At 31.8% G+C, this 21,059-nt stretch overlaps 3 protein-coding genes across 3 annotated transcripts; 2 read left to right on the top strand and 1 right to left on the bottom strand.

Moving 5' to 3' along the window:
- Nucleotides 1–6,810: 6,810 nt before the first annotated feature.
- On the bottom strand, nucleotides 6,811–8,178 carry LOC112762499 (F-box protein CPR1-like). The gene is made up of 2 exons (XM_025808347.3): nucleotides 7,809–8,178; nucleotides 6,811–7,714 (listed from the first exon to the last, which is right to left on the bottom strand). Exons 1-2 carry the CDS (start codon nucleotides 8,017–8,019, stop codon nucleotides 6,948–6,950), a joined length of 978 nt encoding a protein of 325 aa, XP_025664132.1. The 5' UTR covers nucleotides 8,020–8,178; the 3' UTR covers nucleotides 6,811–6,947.
- A 9,531-nt stretch (nucleotides 8,179–17,709) lies between these two features.
- LOC112765642 (putative late blight resistance protein homolog R1B-16) lies at nucleotides 17,710–20,989 on the top strand. The gene is given in 3 exon segments (XM_072223554.1): nucleotides 17,710–18,317; nucleotides 18,425–19,734; nucleotides 19,737–20,989. Coding segments are annotated over 2 exon segments (1,476 nt in total). The 5' UTR covers nucleotides 17,710–18,317; nucleotides 18,425–19,310; the 3' UTR covers nucleotides 20,789–20,989.
- On the top strand, nucleotides 18,112–19,184 carry LOC114925663 (TMV resistance protein N). Its single transcript, XM_029294315.1, has 3 exons — nucleotides 18,112–18,317; nucleotides 18,425–18,628; nucleotides 18,728–19,184. Exons 1-3 carry the CDS (start codon nucleotides 18,112–18,114, stop codon nucleotides 19,182–19,184), a joined length of 867 nt encoding a protein of 288 aa, XP_029150148.1.
- Nucleotides 20,990–21,059: the final 70 nt, after the last annotated feature.

The following is a 21,059-nucleotide window of genomic DNA, read 5'->3' as shown; positions in this document are numbered from 1 at the left end:
GCCCGGTATGCAGACGGAGGTAACCAGCCTCCATCAGGAGCCTCAAGCGTGGCCTTGATGCCGTTATGCCTGTCCGAGATAACCAGCAGACCCAGCTGCGGTGTCACATGCTCACGCAGGTGGGAAAGAAAGAAGGACCACGACTCAGCATTCTCACCCTCGACTAATGCGAATGCAACAGGGAGTATGTTGGAGTTCCCGTCCTGTGCAATCGCGACAAGCAACGTTCCCCCATACTTGCCATACAGATGGGTGCCGTCAATACTAACTAGGGGCTTGCAATGATGGAATGCCTTGATACATGGTGGAAACGTCCAGAATAGTTTGTGAAAATAAGCTCGAGACTCGTCCAACTGTCCACCGACACGAACAGGGCTCGTCCTTAGCACTGCAACAGTACCAGGCATCGTCAACTGGACTCCTAACACCCACCTTGGGAGCTCGTTGTACGACTCATCCCAGTCACCATAGATGAGGGCAACAGCCTTCTGCTTCGCCAACCAGACCCTCCTGTAAGTCGGCCTAAACCCAAAGTGTGCGGCGGTGGCATTTAGGAGCACCTTGATGCTGACGGATGCATCAGCCCTAACCATTGGCATAATGAATGCCGATATCACATGGTAATCCAAACTCCTGTGGTCGCTGGAAATGGAGGTGGCGAGACAAGTATGTGGTCCGTTGTAACGTTTGACCTCCCAAATCCCCTTGCGCTATCGGAGACTAAGCCGAATCAACCATGTGCACCCATTGCCGAACTCAGAACACTTGCCCACATACCGGCGATAGTCAGACTCCACGACCTTGTACTTTCCCCTCGTCGGATGCTGTAAGTCTTGACACTTAACAGGGCCTCTTCTTTATCTGGAAATTGCTGACCAACCTGAAACTCTGTCAGACCTGCAGACCCTTCAGCATCTCTAGCGCCAAATCCAGCCGATTGCCCAGGAACCCCCTCCTGCCTCATGGCATCCAAGTCCAAAGAGAAAAAATGTGGAGGGTACTGCTGCGTGCCAGAGCTAGAACCACCGCCCGCCCCAGCAGGCTCACTTGCTCCAACATCATCGCCACTGTCATCAGCAATCATATCCGGCTCGACATCATCGTCCTCTGGATCATCCAAGAATCCATCTCCAACCCCAGCCGGTGCAGCACACTGTAAAGAGGTCCGCAGATATTCCCCTTCTCCGACCTCGTCGCCTACACTGCCGTTGAGATCAACAGCGAACGAAGGAGAGGCGACAGGTTGGACGGGTGGCTCATACGCAGGGACGGAGGAAGATGCAACGGCAGGTCTGGAGCTAGAACCGGCTACCGTGGCTAAAGTGGTGGTATTCCGGTTCGAACTCCCCGAGCTGAACACTGCGTCAACCAACTTTGCCAACAGTTCTGATGTCCTCACCTCTGGAAACTGCCGGCGAAAATGAAACATGACCTGCAAGTCCTCATCACTCCCGATCGTGAAACAATCGTACTTTACGGTTTCCTGGAGCACCGTGATTGGAAATTGATAAAAAAAATTTCTTAACCCGTTTCACACCTTCCAGACCAAGTTTCAGCAGTACAGAGCTAACAAGGTCTTCATACCTTGTCGTAGGGCTGACGATAATACAGAGAGGATCCTTATCAGTGAATTTCACACTGGAATGAGTTTTTCTCTTAATGGATCCTCTGTGGTGAACCAACACTGCTAAACTCTCCTCACTAGCCATATTACCCCCTCTAATGATAGCAACTCACGTTCACACCATATATATATAGCTCTGGTCCTCACTAATTCGAACCAGCCTAGAACGAAATATGGTCTGTGTAATTCGAACCAAGCTAGTTCGAATTACTTGAGGAGTGTATTCGAATTACTTGGAAAGTGAGTTCGAACCATATTGGTTCGAACTACATAGAAATGTGCTTTGGTGGATTGATGAATCAGATTTTGGTTTGGCTTATTTGTGTCAAATTGTTCTCCCTTTGGCTTGTTTACGTATTTTAGCCTATTAGTTTAAGTGTAGCATATTGATGTAAGGATATAAAATAAAAATCCTTAGTAACTGAGTAGATAACAATTTGATCAAGAATAATCTTTTGGATTAGGGTTCAAAGAGAGAGAAGAAGCAGAAGATGACGATGAACAAAATAGATAGCAAACTCATCCAGGACAATTTTGTGGTTAAAAAAAAAAACAGACATGCCAAAAAGTGTACATTAAGCACTCAAGAAGCGTCACCTCCTTGAAAGCTTTATTTACACTACTAAAATTTGTTGCTACTTGCTACTGGGAGTGAGGGTCAATATTCAATAATAATGTGTTTGATGTATTTCATATAAGAAAAAATTGCTTATACATTTTATCCAACCGCCTCCCCATCTAATACCTTTTTACTTGTATTGACGACAACAAGTTGTAGGCATCCTGATAGCTTTCCAGCATGCATGACATCTGTTGATTTTGTTTGTGAAAACAGGGAAATTTGAGAAGAATTCAATGTATTTGTAATACTTTTACACATTTCGCTTTGACTAAGTGTTTGTTATGAAACTCTACCGGCATGTCCAATGAACTAGGGCCGTTGAATTTCGCTTAAACTGTTGTTAAACCAGCATTTACGTTCCCCAAATAATTTACTGATACCCATGGTTACTAAGACAAATTTCATCGCACCGCTGCCTCTACATAAGTTTTTGGTTAATTACCAATACTTTTTTGACTGGTTTTATCAGCCACATATTGATTACTTGTATGACATTAAGATAAATCTCATGAGTTTTTATTGCATTGTGATGTGCCTAACATTATAACGATCCACATCATTATTTATGGTGTTGTCAAAGCTAACATTGAAACTGAAAGTATACAAAGTATATACAAGATGGAAAAGTATAGGTTACCAACATATTATCTGCCAACTTCTGCCAACTCTTATTTATAATTGTGTTTCATGGAAGTGTGTTTGTGGATGTGTCTAATAATTAATATATTTTAAATACATATATAAAGAGACACATCTAGAAAATATATCTACAAAGACACTTCTATTAAACACAGCTATAAAAAAGATATTTTTATTAGACACATCTACGAACATACTTCCATGAAATACAATTATAAATAAGAGTTGGCAGAAGTTGGCAGATATGCTGTTGGTAACATAGCAGAACTGATACAAGATTTACATGGTAACGATCACAGCTTTTGAAATGAAAAAGAGCTAAACCATAAAACCTAAGCACAAGACTAGACTATAGAAAGCAAGACAGTGATTAATGATTCCTAAGGTATTTGATAAATCAAGTTTCACCACGGATAGTCAAAAGTCACATCTAAATGCAACACGATGCATAATGCATCTTGCTCAGTACTTGTACATTAATCACAAAGTAATAACAAATTGGATTCAACTTGATGAAGCTCTATTTGCACTTTCAAATGTTCCAGTTTTTCACATTCATTGTTGGAAGGGAAATCATACTTTAAAGCAAAGGAAAAAAAAATCTCTAGAAGCTTTTTCCAGTTCAACTTGTCAATCCTACACCTTAGTTACAACAGAATTAAGTGTCTCTATCTTTCTTACTCTATATATAATTTATAATTCATATTTTATATTAGTAATTTGACAAATCAAAATATGTTACCAGATATTTTCATTATAATTAAAATAAAAAATTTTCTTAACTTCCAAAATTAACAAACTCCATCTCTCGTCTTTCTTCTTTATCTTTCTCTCTCTTTTATCTCGTTCTCTATTTTTCTCTACCTTTATGTTCTACAAAAAATAAAATTAACAACATAATATAATTTAAATAAAAATATTATTATATACGTATTTTTTATTTAATTTTAAATTTTTACTGCTTATATTTTTAATATATATTTTCACTTCTTTTCTTTTAAAATTACATATAATTTAAAAAAATACTAATGATATGATTAGAAGTTAGAATCAATATTCAATTATTTTTAAAAAAATGAGTTAATTTTATAATTATCAATAGAAATTTTTTTATATTAATATCTAATTATATTTTTATATATCTAGAAAAAAATATTATTTTTAAATAGTAAGTATAAAAATTAATTATCTCTATTTGTGCAACAAATTTAATATCTAATTAAATATAAAAATATACATGTTAAATTCTTTTAAATTTTAGATAACAAATGTTAAAATAAAGTGAAAAAAATTAAACTCTTTCATTTGAAAATAATAACTAAAAAATTTATTATTTAATTTTGTTTAAGACTCTAGTCTTCTTAGCCAACGGGAACTTTTGTCCTTTACGACCATTTTATAAAAATAATTTAATGCTATAAATTTTTCGTGTCATAATCTATAATACCAGAACCGACATAATTTTAAAAGATTTATATTCCCGTAATAGTATTACACGTAAAATACTAGTTTATACTAAAAATAAGTTATCAAATTAATTATTTCACTTATTTGAATAGAACATATACTAAAATATAAAATAAATATTAAAAATAATTTAAAAAATATGTGTATTTATACATAAATATGTAATAACTAAAAACTATAATAATTAATTTTTGTTTTTTATCCTAAAGTAAAATGACAATTAGGTCCCTACAAATTTTGGTCTCGGAATAATTAATTTTTGAAAAAAAAAAAAACCAATTTGGTCTTGTATATGTAAGAAAGATTGTCATGTAGATAATATTTTTTTGAGCAAAACTTTACTTATTTTTTGTAGAATTTGTGATAAATAGAGAGTAGTTGATAAATGATATATAAAAGCTTAAAAAATAATGAATATTTCACGGTTCAAAACTACATTGTTTTTTTTTTTTTATCAAAGACAGGAGACTCGAACCCGTAACCTCTTAATTGAGTATGGGGAGATTATGCCATTTGAGCTATTACTCATTGGCTCAAAACTACATTGTTTACATACTATTATGTTAGCAACTAGATTCACACCACTTTAGATAATGAAATATATGGATAATTCTGTTTTGTTTCACACTATTTATTAATGGAAGGACATACAAAATTTGATACCATAAAAAATTTAGTTGATATTTTTTTAATGACTAATATATATGAGATCGAAATTCTCAAAAATCTAATTATCACTTTATTTTTAATCCTATTTATATTCTAAAATGATGTTCAAAATACGATCTTATAACTTATCTTTTTAAAACGTATTTAAGTAGTTCTAATAAATATCTCTATTATGAAATTGTTTGACCAGTATTAAGTTATTAAAAAACTTTTTAAATTTTTTTTTAGTATATTTGAAAAAATTTTAATGGTAGAAATAAAAAATATTTCTTTTAGAAGTTATAATTCATGTACAGAAAGAAAACTAACGAGAAAGGTAATATTAAAAACACAAGGGATTATTAGTTAAACTTAAGGTATTAACCCCAAATTGTTATTTTGTAAATTTATGAGTAATAATAAAAAGAAATTGTTTTTGTAGGATATAAAAGTGAGAAATTAGTCTCTAATATTTTAAACTTTTATATTAAATATATTGCTTTTCAAAAATATAAAACAATAATAAATATATTATGTGTATACTAAAAATAAGTTATCAAATTAGTTATTTTATTTATTTGAATAGAATATATATTACATTACAAAATAAATATTAAAAATAAGTTAAAAAATACGTGTATTCATACATAAATGTGTAATAATTAATTTAGTAACTATTTTTTATATTCGATTAACATTTTTGTTACATCAATTTAGTCTCTAGACTTTTTAAAATTATAATGATTAATTTTTGTTTTTTTTATCTTAGAGTAAAATGACAATTAGATTTTTAAAAATTTCGATCTCAAACTAATTAGTTTTTGAAGAAAAAAAATACTAATTTAGTCCTGTATATTTATGAAAGATTGTCATATAGATAATAATTTTTAGAATGAAATTTCACTTATTTTTAGTAAAATTTGTGATAAATAGAAAGAAGTTGATAAAAAGATATATAAAAACTTAAAAGATAATGAATATTTCACTGTCCAAAACTATATGATTTACATATTAATGTGTCGGTAACTAGATCCACACCACTGTAGATAATGAAATATATGAACAATTCTATTTCGTTTCACATTATTTATTAATGGAAGGACATACAAGATTTACTATTGTATCTTCGATAATCTATCGTCATTTTACTGTGTATCCTATTTATATTCTAAAATGATGTTTAAAATACAATTTTATAACTTATCTTTTTAAAGCATGTTTAAGTAGTTTTAGTAAACACCTCAATTATGAAATTTTTTGAGTAGTATTAGTTATTAAAAAATAACTTTTTTAAAAGATTATTTTTTTATCTTTTAGTATATTTGAAAAAATTTTAATGGAAAAAATAAAAATGTTAAAAGATAAAAAATAAATTTTTTTTTAGAAGTTATAAACTTATAATTCATGTGCAAAAAGAAAACTAACAAAAAAGGCAATATTGAGTTTTTCCTTGCACACTTTAAGCACATAGAAAATTAATCAGAAAATTGACAGAAATCTGAATTAAAAATCTACGCTTATACATTCAAAAATTAAGGAAAGAATAATGAAGAGAATAAGAACAAAGTCACCATTTCAAAGTGCAGTTCACATCACAAATCTCATACAGAGATGTGATATTCTGTTTAGAAAACATACCAATTATTACATTGTTTCTACTTTCTACCAACCACAACACACAAAAAAAAGACAATTAATTATGTAAACGCTTTATAATCATCTAAAAAGCCAAAAGCTTTAGACATGAAAAATATCTAAACTTCAAAACCTCACTACAAGACCAGACTATAAGAATTAAGAAGCAAGACAATGATTAATGATTCCGTGCATTGATGCATTCAAATTTCAATATCCATAGACTAAAGTGACATTTGATTGCACCTTGATGCATAATGCATGTTACACATTCCTTAACAGGAATATCTCGATGCAAAGCAAGGAGAATAGTTACATACAAATTTTTTTCCTCTTTCTCTTCTTGTCCTTATCCTTGATGTTGCTAGGAAGGGACAAGAGACTCTCTGTATAAACAGCATCCGCTTCACGAATGGGACAATAAAGATTTTTAAAATGCTTGAGCAGATCTCCTCTGACATTATAGATTAAGTACCCTCTCTTATCAGAGAAAGCATGACATTTTCCAATAATATCACCATTACTGGATAAGCACAATGGCTGAAAGGCTTTGCAAGGAATCTGACAGAGAGTCCAAGATGAGTGCACTTTATATTCTTTCATCACCCATATCTGAGTTGTATGGCTACCATAATTGTCACAATACAAAGATAGGCAGTCTCCTAGTAGGGCGAGACATGGAAAGGGGCATTCACCGATTAGCAGTTGTTCCGGTGCAGATATCCTTGAGAAAGTCTTTTCCTTGAGATCAAAGATAAGAATAGCATCCCTGTAATCTTCAAGACAGAAAGGCACCCAATGAATAGCGCCATTCAAGAACAACCCACGAGAATTGTGGTCAAACCAATCCAATGGACTGGGGAGTACAGCATCAAGATTAATCCATGAATTGGTTCTCAAGGACAAGCATTCCAAGTAATCTTCTTGCCTTTCATAATCCCTATAAGCTACGACAAATAAGTAATCATCCTGTGATGCATCATAACCAAATCCATGCAGATTCCTACTGTAGGAAAGCCCAAAGCCATGGTATTTAAGACGACGAACAATATGAGAATAGGATATTCTTTTGCTGAATCCTGCAGGATCCCAATACCTCAAAATCAGAATGTGGTGGAGACATTTCTTTTTGTGATGCATCATTTTCGTCTAAATTAACCAAGTAAGTCATACCGCCGTTTTTCAGGAAGATTTTGGTAGCAGCGGGAGAGTGGCGAAAATGCAATTCCGCAAAGTCAGGATCAGAAATTAGAGAGCACCAGAGCTTGGAAACGCACTTGAGGCGAGCTACATGTCTGATCGGCACCCGCAGTAGGATTATGTGAATCAGGTCAATAGGGAGGATGTCGTGAATGCTCTTGCTCTTGTGATTCATCTTCTCCATGGTAGATTCCTCTTTTACTTTGTTCACTGTGTGCTTCAGCTTCTTCTTATCCAAGCTTGGATTGCTGAGCTTTTCGCAATTCAAATACAAATTCACTGTCAACTGCGGTCCCGAGACTTATCTTTTAAAGGAAGGGGAAGGGCTAGTTTTGGATTGGCTATTGGAAAAAGATAAGTTATATCTTTTAAATAGTTCAATAAAAAATTTTGGATAGAAGATTTTCGTCTCAAGCAAATTTTATTATATTAAGATTTTTTAATTTTATAACATTAAAATATATAAGTTTGATGTAAAATTTTTCAGAAATTTATTTGAATATATACATTTTTATTAATTAATAAAAAGTTTAATTTATTTAAAAAAAATTAAATATAGTATTTTTAGATTTATTAAATAGAAAAAGGTTTTTTTGCTATTTAAATTTTATACAATAATAAAAAAATTAAAATTGTATAAAATAGTAAAGTTAGATTTATTTAATATTCCTATTTAGTTCGTAATATATCACTCTGAATTAAACTTTTTAATTCGATATATTTTTCACTCTCATATTTCAATTATTTATTTAATATTTTCTACTTTTATCTTCCACCACAAAATATTGTACAATTAACACCAAAATATTTATACTATAATAAATTAATCAAATAAAAATATTAGAATAAACAATTCTTTTAATTAATTCCTAAACCGCGATAGTTATATTTTTTCTTTTTTTTTTAAATAAATTGTCTTTTTGTTGCACATTTTCATTACATTTGATATGCAAAAAATTATCTTAAGAAATTATATTATATTTTTCATTTTAAACTTTTGTGATTTGATATAAAAGGTAATTAAGTATTAATTTATTTTTGTCTGGATTTACTATAATTTGCCAGAGAACTTCTTAAAAAAATCAACCGCACTAGCAGCAGGATTAAAAAAATGTATATTTTGTGATTAAAAAAATATATATTTTGTCTTGTATATTTTTGTCTGATCGGCACCCGCAGTAAAATTCTGTGAATCAGCTCAAGAGGAGAATCTCGAGAATGCTTTTGCTCTTTAGCGCCTTTCAGCTTCTTGTTCATCTTATCCATATAACAATTCACTCAACACCGGGACTTCAAATTGCTTTGGAAACATAAAGGAAGGAAAAGGATCAGCTTTAGATTGGAAATTGAAAAAACAATTACTTCTTTTTTAAATTAATAAAAATGTTTAATTTATTTAAAAAAATTAAATATAATATTTTTAGATTTATTATATACAAAATTTTATTTTTTTTATTTAAATTATGTAAAATAATAAAGTTTTTCTTAAGTGTATACAAAAATTAAATCTCAAAATAATCCTTCAAAATAAAAGCTAACAAGTTAAGTCTTCATTTACTATGATTTTTTTTAGAGGTCTAAGAAAAAGAAGGCAAAGAAGAGTAAAGAAACACAAGAGTACAAGCATCCTCTATTGCTGAGCAAGTAAATTCATCCAAGTTATAATTACTGTCATATCCTATACTACCAAATACGAAATTGCCGTTAACTTGTTCCATTTGGCATATAATATACCTATAGCTTTTTTATGACACTCATGTGATTTAGCAAACATAATTTACTTTTTAATATAAAATATTTACATTTTACTTCAATCACTATTATAGTGATTAAGACCACGTGAATTTTTTAATTACTTGCTTTATTTCTATTTAATTTTATTTTGAGTTTGCATTAAGTATATTCTGAAATCTTGTTAATTATTTTAGTTTAATTTGTCTGTCTTGGATGGTAGCTTTTTTTACATATTAGTTTTTTTTTAACTAAAGATAAAGAGATTTAAATTTGTAATTTTTTAATTGAGTATTAGAAGACTATATCATTTGAGTTATAATTCATTGGCTTTTACATATTAGTTTAAGTATAACATGTTATTTAATGTAAAAATATAAAATAAAAATCTTTAGTAACTGACTAGATAACAATCTGATCAAAAACAATTTTTAGGTTAGGGTTCAAAGAGAAAGAAAAAGCAAAAGGTGAACAAAATAGATAGTAAGCTCATCAAAAATAATTTTGTGGTTTCAATTTTTCTATTTAATTCACTAATTTTAGATAATAATTAAATTTATTATAATGCTAGATTGCTAGCTAATCTTCTCTATTTTAAATTAATTAATTAATAAATACCGTTTATCAATAATAAATTATAAATTATAAATATTATTATTTTTATTTCCTAATTCAATTATTTGTAATTCTTATTCTCACTTATTTTTATGCAAATTATTTTTTAGAATAGATTTTAGAGTCCATTTGAAAAGTTTTAAAAATAATTTTTTTTTTAGTTTTTGACTTATAAAAAGTAGTAGTATTAATGTTTGGTGCAATTTTCAAAACCAAATTGCACTTTTCTAAAAAATTATTTAAGAACATATAAAGAAATTTAAAGAAATGACTTCTCTCGTAATACTACTACTTTTTATCACATTTTTATAAAATAAGCACTTTAAAAACTAAAATTCCAAATACAAAATAACTTATTTATAAGTTACTTTTAATATAATCATTTATTGTTTAAGCTATTTTTTAAAAAAAAGTTTAATTAAGCTGTTTACTCAAATTGAGCCTTATTCTTGCTATCTTCTCTATAATCAATCAGCACAACGAAACATCTAAAATTTGCATAACTAAGTTTACTTGATGCTCCCAATTTGTTTAAATAACAAAACCAATACCCCTTATAAATATTAATTTGACTAAAGTTTAGATGAAGCCCTTTACATGCCAATTACCATGACTAGACTATCAACAACATCTTCTTTTGACATATAAGACTAAGGTGCTTTTTACTTTCTTTTCTACTGAAGCATATTTCTGTTTTGTTAGTTTGGAGTTTTCTAAATCAAACATCGTTTGAAATTTTTTGCAAAAACCAAGTTCGACGTTCTTCCTTACATCTTCACTATTACGTAACCATTATCATCCATAATAAATCTAGCTTACCATCCTAAATCTATATATATATATATACTAAGATAGCATATTACAATACAGCTGTTTAAAGAAAAAAAAAGGTTATTCTAACAAGATAGCACACTGCATTTCAATCACTATATGTATGTAACAAGAGTTATTAAGCAACCAAATGGGAAAAAAATTGGAAGGAGCTATCAACTTAGCAAGTTAAGTAATATTTTTTTGTTAGAGTAATTGGATAGATGCCAAGAAAAAAAAAGGAAAGGAACAGAGACACAAGACTATTATTAGTATCTATAACATAGCTTTCAATGCAGAATTTGTAACACAATCTTAAAAGTTGTAAAAGCTTATACCAAGATGGATAAATTTTTGTATTTTATGTGAAGAAAATTGAGCTTAAATACGTACAGACTGAATCCCTCTTAACACATAGTAAATCAATCAGAAAACTGAAGTGAAAATCTACTGCCTGTACATTTAAATATCGAGGAGTACTAGAGAGCCAGCAGCTTTTGTGTTTTGTAACCATCAATTGGCCATCAATAGTGTTTTTAATAGTGTGAGATTACATCTAATGGTAAGAGATCATTCACTTTTTCTTTTTTATGATTAAGTGCTGGCTACAAAACACAAAAATTGCTGGCTCCTAAACTTTCTCTTTTAATATCAATGAAAGAATATTGTAGAGAATACATAAAAATTGAAAATTTCAAAGTGAAGTTTCACATGTCAAATCTCATTGAAATGTGATATTCTGTTTAAACAATACACCAAGTATTACATTGTTTCTACCAATCACAGCAGAGAACAAAAGGCAATTTTATTATGTAAACTCTTTACAATCATCTAAACAGAGGGGTTAGTGCTGAGGGAAAAAAACCAATAAGTTAATGATAGATCACTCAAAGCAGAAGAAATTTTTTAACATATATAGAAGATGAAAAATAAAGCAGATAATCTAAGAATATTACTCTCAGACTAAACCAAAAGATATGTTGGATTAACAAGGTCCTAAATTCCATTTTCACTTTTCAGGTGTATGAGTTTTATCCCCTTCATATTCGGAAAGAAAATCATAATCCAAAGCAAAATAAAACTTAAGTTTCTTGAAGCTTAATTCCACTCAACTTGCAAACCCTGTGCTTTATTTACAACAAAATCACACGTCTGAGTTGTTCACTTGAATGTTCGTTCCCGATTCTCTTTCTTTGTTGTTTGACTCATTTGTGATTCTAATATTTAGCAACATCAAGTTGTTCAAAACATTCATGGCGAACTTGATGTTTTGCAAAAAGGCTCAACTGGTAAAAAGACAAGCTTTTAGATATGAAAATGATCTAAACTTCAAAACATCTCCACAAGACCGGACTATTGGAAACAAGACAGTGATTAGTGATTCCCTAAGCATTGATAAATTCAAATTTCACCATCCATAGACAAAAGTCACAGTTGATTGGAACCTGATGCATAATGCATACTACTTGTTAGTTTTTCATTAATCACAATGCAATCAAAACTAACAGGAATAGCTTGGTACAAAGCATAAGAGAATAGTTACGTACCATTTTCCTTCTTCTTCTTATCCTTAATGTCACTTGGGAGTGGCAAGAGACTCTCTGTATACATAGCATCGGTTACACTGAGACAATGCGCAAAACAAAGATATTTAACACGTGGGAGTAACTGTCCTCCCACATTATATATGAGAAACTTTTTCTTTTCTTCTTTATCCAAAATAAATTGTTCTCCAATAATATCACCATTATTGGATAAGCACAAAGGCCGGAAGTTTCCACAAGGAATCCTATAGCCCTTGCCCTTACAACAAGAAACAATACGGGGCTAGGATATTTCTTTGCTGGATCCAGTCAGTGGATTCCATAGCATAAGAAAATTTTACCGTCGACGTAAGAGAACAAAGCCTCTGCAGGATTTCATCTTAAAGGGGAAGACACCCTTTTCACTTGTAATGCATCACTGTTGTCACTAAATAGTGCGTCTAAGTAAACGAAGCATGGCACACTGCCTTTTGGTATGAAGATGAGTGCGTTGGAGGAAGCGGGAGAGTGGTGAAAATGTAGTTCCGCAAAGTGTGGATCGGTGAGAGAGTACCAGAGCTTCAAAACGCACCTGAGGCGAGCGAGATGTTAGGTCGGCACTCTCAGTAAGATTCTGTGAATCAACTCAACAGGGAGGATGTCATCCATGCAGTCGTGCTACTTGTCCATGCTCATGCCTCTTTGGCTTTGTTCTTCTCTTTAGGGTTAAAACTTAAAACTTAAAACACAAGGGATTATTAGTTAAAACTTAAAAGAGTAACCTAACAATTAGGTCTTTTTGAAGATTTTGAATTTGCACTAATTAATTCCTAAAAAAAAAACCAATTTAGTCTTCTAGGATCGTAAACACATGATATCTTTTTATTAATTCATCAATTAAAACTTAATGATAGTGTTTATATGTACTGGTAATTATTCTGGCATATCTACCTATAAAGGATAGTCATGTAGATAATAATTTTTGAAATGAAACTTCACTGTTTTGATAGAATTTGTGATAAATAGAGGTATATGAAAACTGAAAAGATAATAAATGTTTTATTATCTAGAACTCATCATTTTTCTGTTCATGTAACAATAACGAGATATGCATCACTGTAAATAATAAAATACATAGAAAATTCAGTTTTGTTTTACATTGTTTATAAACAGAAAGACATACATGTTTACCATTTATTATTTTAGAAGACCTAATTGATATTTTTCTTTTTTCAAGGATTAATTAGTCTAAAGTCAATATCTTCGAAAATCTAATTATCACTTTACTCTAGGTAAAAGTTTTCTAGGATATTTATAGTTTTCTATGAATTTTAGGATTTTTTAGGATTTTCTAGAATTTTTAAGAATTTTTTATAGTTTTTTAGGATTTTTTAAATTTTTTAGAATTTTCTAAAATTTTTAGGAATTTTTAGAATTTTTTAGGATTTTTAAGATTTTCTAGATATATACTCTAAAACTTATAAAGCATTAACTCCAAATTGTTATTTTGTAAATTTATGGATAGTAATAAAAGATTGATTTTTAAGAATATAAAAGTGAGAAATTAGTATAATTTTTTGAACTGTTATATTATTAAATATATTAATTTTTAAATATAAAATAAAAATAATCATACTAGATACTACTATGTAAAATTAATTATTTAATTAGTTATTCACATTTTATACATATTTAAAATATAAAATATATATTTAAAAAATAAAAAATATATATTTATAAATAAATATACAATAATTAATTTAATAATTAATTTTTTATACAGAAATATATACCTTATATGAATACCTTATATATTAATTTTTTTTTTATATTAAACAAATATTTTTTTTATAATTCCTCTCATGGCTATCCTCCCTATGATGATGAGAAGTACGGGACTTGTAGCCATAGTCATCATATGCATAATCATCACGGTCATGTCCTCTAAACCTGGCAGGTTTATCATATCCTCGATCACCATAATTTTCAATGCTGCCATAACTATCTCGAAACTTATCATATTCTGAGAACATATCGATATCGGCTTTCCTGTAGGCATCAATTTGATTATACGGCTCATGATCAACAGAAAATCTTGAGACAATCATGTCCCATATTATACCATAATGAAGCATTTCTATCTATAAAGTATAAAATAATATACATTACATATACAAATTTGCCCAAGATTTTATATTACCGTAGTGATGATAAGCAACAAGCAGTTGCACTCACAGATAATTTGGCTCATGGACCGCACTATAACCCTCAAGAGCCTGTGGATTCAAGAGAATAAGCTATGTCAGCAACAAATAATCAATCATGAGAGGAGTGTTAGGCAAATCCAATCCTTATCCTCACTGCCCCAACAGCTAGCTTTGTTTCATGGAGCTTTCAACTGCTTCGAACGCGTTCTTGCAAGTGACGCTGCGGTTGAGGGTGGATAGTGTTTGAAGGAGGTGGTTGAGAAGGGAAGAGGAGAAGGTTTTGTCGGTGACGAAGTCGAAGGTGGACTTCGTGTTGAAGCAGTTGTCTTGGATACGCTTATTGAGGGCGTCCTGGAGAGCATGGAAGTCGCCGGCGCTTCCAGCAGTATTGGTGAGAGAGAGAAGTGTGTGTGTGATTGTTAGAGGTGGGTAGGTTAATGTGAGAAAGAAGAGGAAGGTTTTTATAGGTTTTAATTAGGTTTACTTAATTAATTTTAAATTTTTTAAATTTTGAATTTCATAAATTTAAAATTAATTATTAATATAAATTAATGTGGTTTTGTTTAGTTTTTGGCTGGTAACCTCTTGGTTCCATATACTTTTCCTAATTATAATGGAAAAGTATATGAAACCAAAAGGTTACCAGCCAAAAACTAAACAAAACCATTTGTTTATTTGTTATGCATGTTCCTTCATTTCACTTTAAAACTGTTATGGCAGTGTCTAGAAATTAAAAAAGTTATTTTGTGTTTGATTTTTTAATTCTAAAAGTACGTATTTTATGATAAAAGTGATAAAAAAAAATTTATTATGAGAGAAGTCATTTTTTTAACTTCTCCTTAAGCACCAAAATAGCTTTTTAGAAAGTTATAATTTTGCTTTGAAAAAATTGTACTAGACATTAATACTACACATTTTCATAAGTTAAAAGTTAAAAAAAAGTCACTTATGAACCTATCCAAACGGCCCTTAGTAGTTAATTATAAGAGCAATGCTAGGGAACCAAAAGGGTATTAGCCAAAAATCAGCCAAAATACTTTTGGTGAATTCAAAATCTCAACGAGTTAATAAATATGAATGTTTCTTCTATTAAGTATCAGAATGTTTTTTTTTCATACTAAATGGATGTTCTTTTATATATTTTTTGAATTTTTTTTGTATTGCAAATGTGAATGTCTCTATTTCTTTAAGAATTTCATATTTTTTTAAGTTTTATAGATATTTAATTATTTTTACTAAAATATAATTGGATGTTTCTTTTGTTAAATATTAGGATGTTTTTTTTTTCATATTAAATGAATGTTTTTTTTATTTCTGTAATTATGTAATTTGTCGTCTCTTTAATCATCAAAACGACACCTAATATCCCAAAACGCAAAGAGTAACATCGTGACGATGCTGCTACCGTGCCTTGTTTCGGTAAACCATTGTACTTTGATGGAGAATTTAAACCCTCATTCATCACCACCATCTTCTTTTCACTCAACCCTCTCACATATTCCTTTTTATTTGTATTCCTCACAGTTTTTCTTATTGGCTTTGAACTTGAAGAAGAAGAAAAAGAGGTATCACTCATCACTAGAATTACATACCACAAAACACACGTACAAAGTGTCGCCACCGATCTACCAAACACCGTCAAGAACACCAAAATCAATATCATAATGACGATGGGGACGAAATCATCATTGTTGGAATACGCGAGTCGAACGACTTGGAATAAACCTTCTTCCTTCTCTCATTGAGTTCAGCTAGAAGTTCCCAAAACTTGTCTAATCCACGTGTTGAGTATGGATTCTTGTCGACGGTGGCGAATCCGACGAATTAGATGTCGGTGATAAAAGAGGAGTGGGTCGCAGTGGGGAGGTGGAGATGGTCTAACGGTGAGAGAAAGAGAGAGGGGTCTGTGTGTGATTGTTGGAGGTGGGTAGGTTAATGTGAGAAAAAAGAGGAAGGTTTTTATAAGTTTTAATTAGGTTTACTTAATCAATTTTAAATTTTGAATTTAAAAAATTTAAAATTAATTATTAATATAAATTAATGTGATTTTGTTTAGTCTTTGGCTGGTAACCTTTTGGTTCCATATACTTTTCCTTATAATTAACTACTAAACCATTTATCCTATAGTGTGGATTTAAAGCATGATCTTCTTTCTCGCATCCTTAGTTTTTTTAATTTCTGGACACTGCCATAACAGTTTTAAAGTGAAATGAAGGAACATGCATAACAAATAAACAAAACAAGCAAAAATGTATTCATTTAGCATTTAATATATCTAAAATTTTAAAATGTGACTTAAGATGAAGAAAGAGTGGGGAAAAGAGTGTTTTGGGGAAGAAGTTGAAGTTATTGAGACGAGACTTTGTCATTCATTTGGAGGTTAACATGAATAGTTTGACCTTTTGACCATTCAGTTATCATTGACGAACATATCTCTACTTTCTGTTCAACTAAATGTGTCACGTTATTTTTTAAATGACAAAAATAGACGAAAGAACCAACTTGAGTCATGTTTTAAAATTTAAAGATACAATTTGGATCAATTAAAAATTAAACACCTAAATTAAATTGAAAATCAAATTTTAGAAACCATTTTAGATATTAACTCTCATCTCATCTCTAACTCTTCAACAGTAGAATAGCATACTTGACTTTTTTATCATAACAATGGAGCCCTTAAGCTAGATATAATAATGATAGCTCCATACTCTTGATCCATATAATCTTAAATGGTCAAGAAGAAATTGAAGAAAAATCAAATATAAAATTATCATTACTATTAAAAAAGGTATATTTAATGTTCAGATCCTAAACATTTATTCCTATATAGTTCTGTCCATGAATCCCAGCCATCCCTTGTTTTTCTTTCCTTTTAATTTCAAAGTGCAGTAACTTCCATCTTCTGTAACGCATTCAAAAAAAGGTTAAAAAAAGGCTTTGTTTTAGACGGGGAAAAGTATATTTAAATTTTTGGTGGTATAAAAAAAAATTATAAAATAAAATAGTAAATTATATAAATATCGTTCTCTTCTTTCTCTTCTCACATCTTCTTCCTCTTTTCACATTTTCTCATACAGAAGCTCTGGCGCACTCCATCACCGGTGGCTCTGACCACTGCTACCCAACAGCGATGAAGACGACCACCGTGACGGCTCCTGCTCCCCTTCTTCGTCGCAGTTCTACCTTCCTCACTAAACAGCATCGACGGCGACGGATCTCTCTCCCTCGCTTGTTCTTGACTTGGCGGCAACACTGGAAGTGGCAAATGGCAAAAGTTTTTCTATCAAGCACTGTGTTTTTTCACCTATGCTTTCTTGGTTCATTGAGTCAGAGCTCACTGGTTGAATAACTATGCTATCACAATTGTAAGATCCACTAAAAATTGGTCTCATGGCAGATCATGATGCAGAATCTTCCTCCTCACATTTCATATATGATGTTTTTCTGAGCTTTAGAGGCTTCACCCGATACGGATTCACGGATCGCCTCTATCATGCTCTGCATGAGAGAGGAATCACCACCTTCAGAGATGATGAGAACGTCAGAGTTGGTGATAGAATCAGAGATACTCTTCTTGAAGCCATTGAAAGATCCAGGTATCACCTAACTGAAAACTGAAAATAAGTAACTGCTTACATCATCATGACCTAACTACTAACAAGTTTAACTAACTAATTAATTTACTTATGGATCATAATAACAGGATGTCTATTGCTGTGCTGTGTAAGGACTATGCTTCTTCCACATGGTGTTTGGATGAACTAGTACAGATCATGAAGTGCTGGAATAATGGAAAAAATCAACCGGTTTTGCCAATCTTTTATCAAGTGGAACCATCAGATGTGAGGCGCCAGAGGAACCAATATGAAAAAGACATGATGAAGCATGAAGATTTAGTTAATGTATAGTGGTTCATAGCAACTTTGCTTCATTTTTTTGATGGTGTATGTATATATATCTTTATATAAATTTGAGTACATATTGAAGAGGTATGTATTTCTTGCAGCTATGAAAGTGAGATTATAAAGAAAATTGTTGAAGAGGTCTCAGAGAAGCTTCCTCCTGAACCACTATACATTAAGCATCCAATTGGTTTTGATTCTCACTTTGAAGTAGTGGAATCTCTTTGGAATATTGAATCTGACAATACCATTTGCATGCTGGTCATTTATGGAGATGGTAACAAGACCACACTTGTTGGAGAGTTGTTTAACAAGTTCAGGCATCAATTTGAAGCTGCGAGTTTTCTTGACAAAGTATCTGAAAAATCAGTGAGAAGTGCCGATGGTCTAGAAAATCTCCAAGAAACACTTTTGTATGAAATGGGTGTGCATAAAAAGCTAAAGTTGGGAAGCACATTAACAGGATCTTCTGATATAAAACAAAATCTTCACAATAAAAGAGTCCTTCTGATTCTCGACGATGTTGATAGTACAGAACAGTTGGATTCACTGGCAGGGTGAAGTGATTGGTTTTGTCCTGGTAGTAGAATTATTATAACAACAAGGGATGCCAATTTCCTAAATAATCAAGTGTTAAATGGATTCAAGATTGAGAAATATTGCATTAATGAAGGTGAATTTGAAGGAATGGAAGGTGCTAGATCAAATCAGAAACGAGATATGGTCATCCAGGAAGATATGGTGGGCTTTGTGAATATCTTCAACCATGTAACTAAGCAATTGAAAGAAAATGAGTCATGTCTTAATGTTATCTCCATAATAGGCATGGGTGGTTTGGGTAAGACTACCCTTGCTAAAAAAATTTACAATGATAATGAGGTGGAGAAGTTGTTCTCTTATTATGTATGTATCACTGTTTCTATGGACTACAAAGCCAGGGAATTTCTTCGAAGCCTTCTCAGTGGTTGCAACTTGTCCAAGTCTACTGAACATTTGGGCGAGGAGGGACAGAAGCGGAAGGTGCAAGAATACTTAAAGGAGAAGAAGTATTTGATAGTGCTTGATGACTTCTGGGAACCTAAAGTTTGGGATGAGGTACAATGTTTATTTCCGGAGAGGTGGCGAATTATACAGCATCAAAGTCCCACTCCCTTCCATTCCTAGATAAGGATGAAAGTTGGAAACTATTTTGCAAGAAGGTCTTTAGGGGAGGAGAGTGCCCATTTGTTCTAGAACCAATTGGTAGATCAATGGTTGAAAAATGTAGAGGCTTACCACTTGCTATTATCACCTTGGCCAGGGTGGTTGCGAAGAAGAAGCAACTGACAGTTGAGTGGATGAGAATCATGAGCAATGTCATTTGGTATCTTGCTACAGATAACAGTAGAGTCACTGAGGTGTTGAAGCTTAGTTATAACAGCTTGCCTCATCGATTAAAACCATGTTTTCTATACTTTGGGATGTTTCCCGAAGACTATGCAATTCCTGTGAAACGATTAATACTATTATGGACTGTTGAAGGGTTAATACAGCCACCAAAAACAGGAATATTAGATGCACCAGAAGTAGAAGATATTGCTGAAGAGTACTTAAATGAGTTGGTGGATCGCAGCTTGGTGATGGTGGCAAAAAGAAGGAGTGATGGAGGGGTCAAAAGCTGCCGGATTCATGACCCGCTTCTTGATCTTTGCATATCAGAGAGTAGAGCTGAAAATGGTATAGATATATGCACGGTGAAGGACATTAGATCCCTTGGCAATGTGAAATCCTGTAGATTGTCCCTTCGAGACACCGATTGGGATTCATTTAAGCAGTGTGATCACTCCTGCATCCATTCTTTAATGTCCTTTAGGGAGAATTGCATTCCAAGACGGCAAAATCTTGATCAAATGGGTTTCGATTCAGCTCGCATTTTGGACTTTGGATGTAATGATTATGTTATATCATCAATGGCACAGGATTTGAGTATGTTCATCCATTTAAGATACTTGAGACTAAATCGGGGTGCACACTGCCCAACAGAGGATCATCCTGATCCAATCTGCACCCTTCCGAACCTAGAAACTCTAATTGTTGAAGAACATTTCCACTGTTATAAACTCCCCCATGGAATATGGAGGCTCAAGAAACTGTTGGAGCTTGATCAAATATTGTCGCTTGGGTGAGCTTCTAGAGCGATTGTGGTCCTTGCCCAACTTGCAAGATGTGCTTGTTGTCGACCCAAAGCCATCATATAGAGCAAGAAAAGGTTAAAAGGTTACTTTTGTGTCTAATTACTAGAGAACATATTACTGGTGCATATATCAACAATAATCTTGATATTGGTTTTGATTTAACAAGAAAAGCATCCTATATTGCTGTTGCTAGATCAAGTAAATTCATCAAAGTTATGATTACTGTCATGTCCTATACCACCAAATAAGAAACTGTCGTGAA

Source organism: Arachis hypogaea, chromosome 17 (genome assembly GCF_003086295.3).
Source record: "Arachis hypogaea cultivar Tifrunner chromosome 17, arahy.Tifrunner.gnm2.J5K5, whole genome shotgun sequence".
In the NCBI taxonomy this organism is placed as follows: Eukaryota; Viridiplantae; Streptophyta; class Magnoliopsida; order Fabales; family Fabaceae; genus Arachis; species Arachis hypogaea.
The sequence above is the reverse complement of the archived record's forward strand: the minus strand, read 5'-3'. Positions and strand labels throughout refer to the sequence as shown.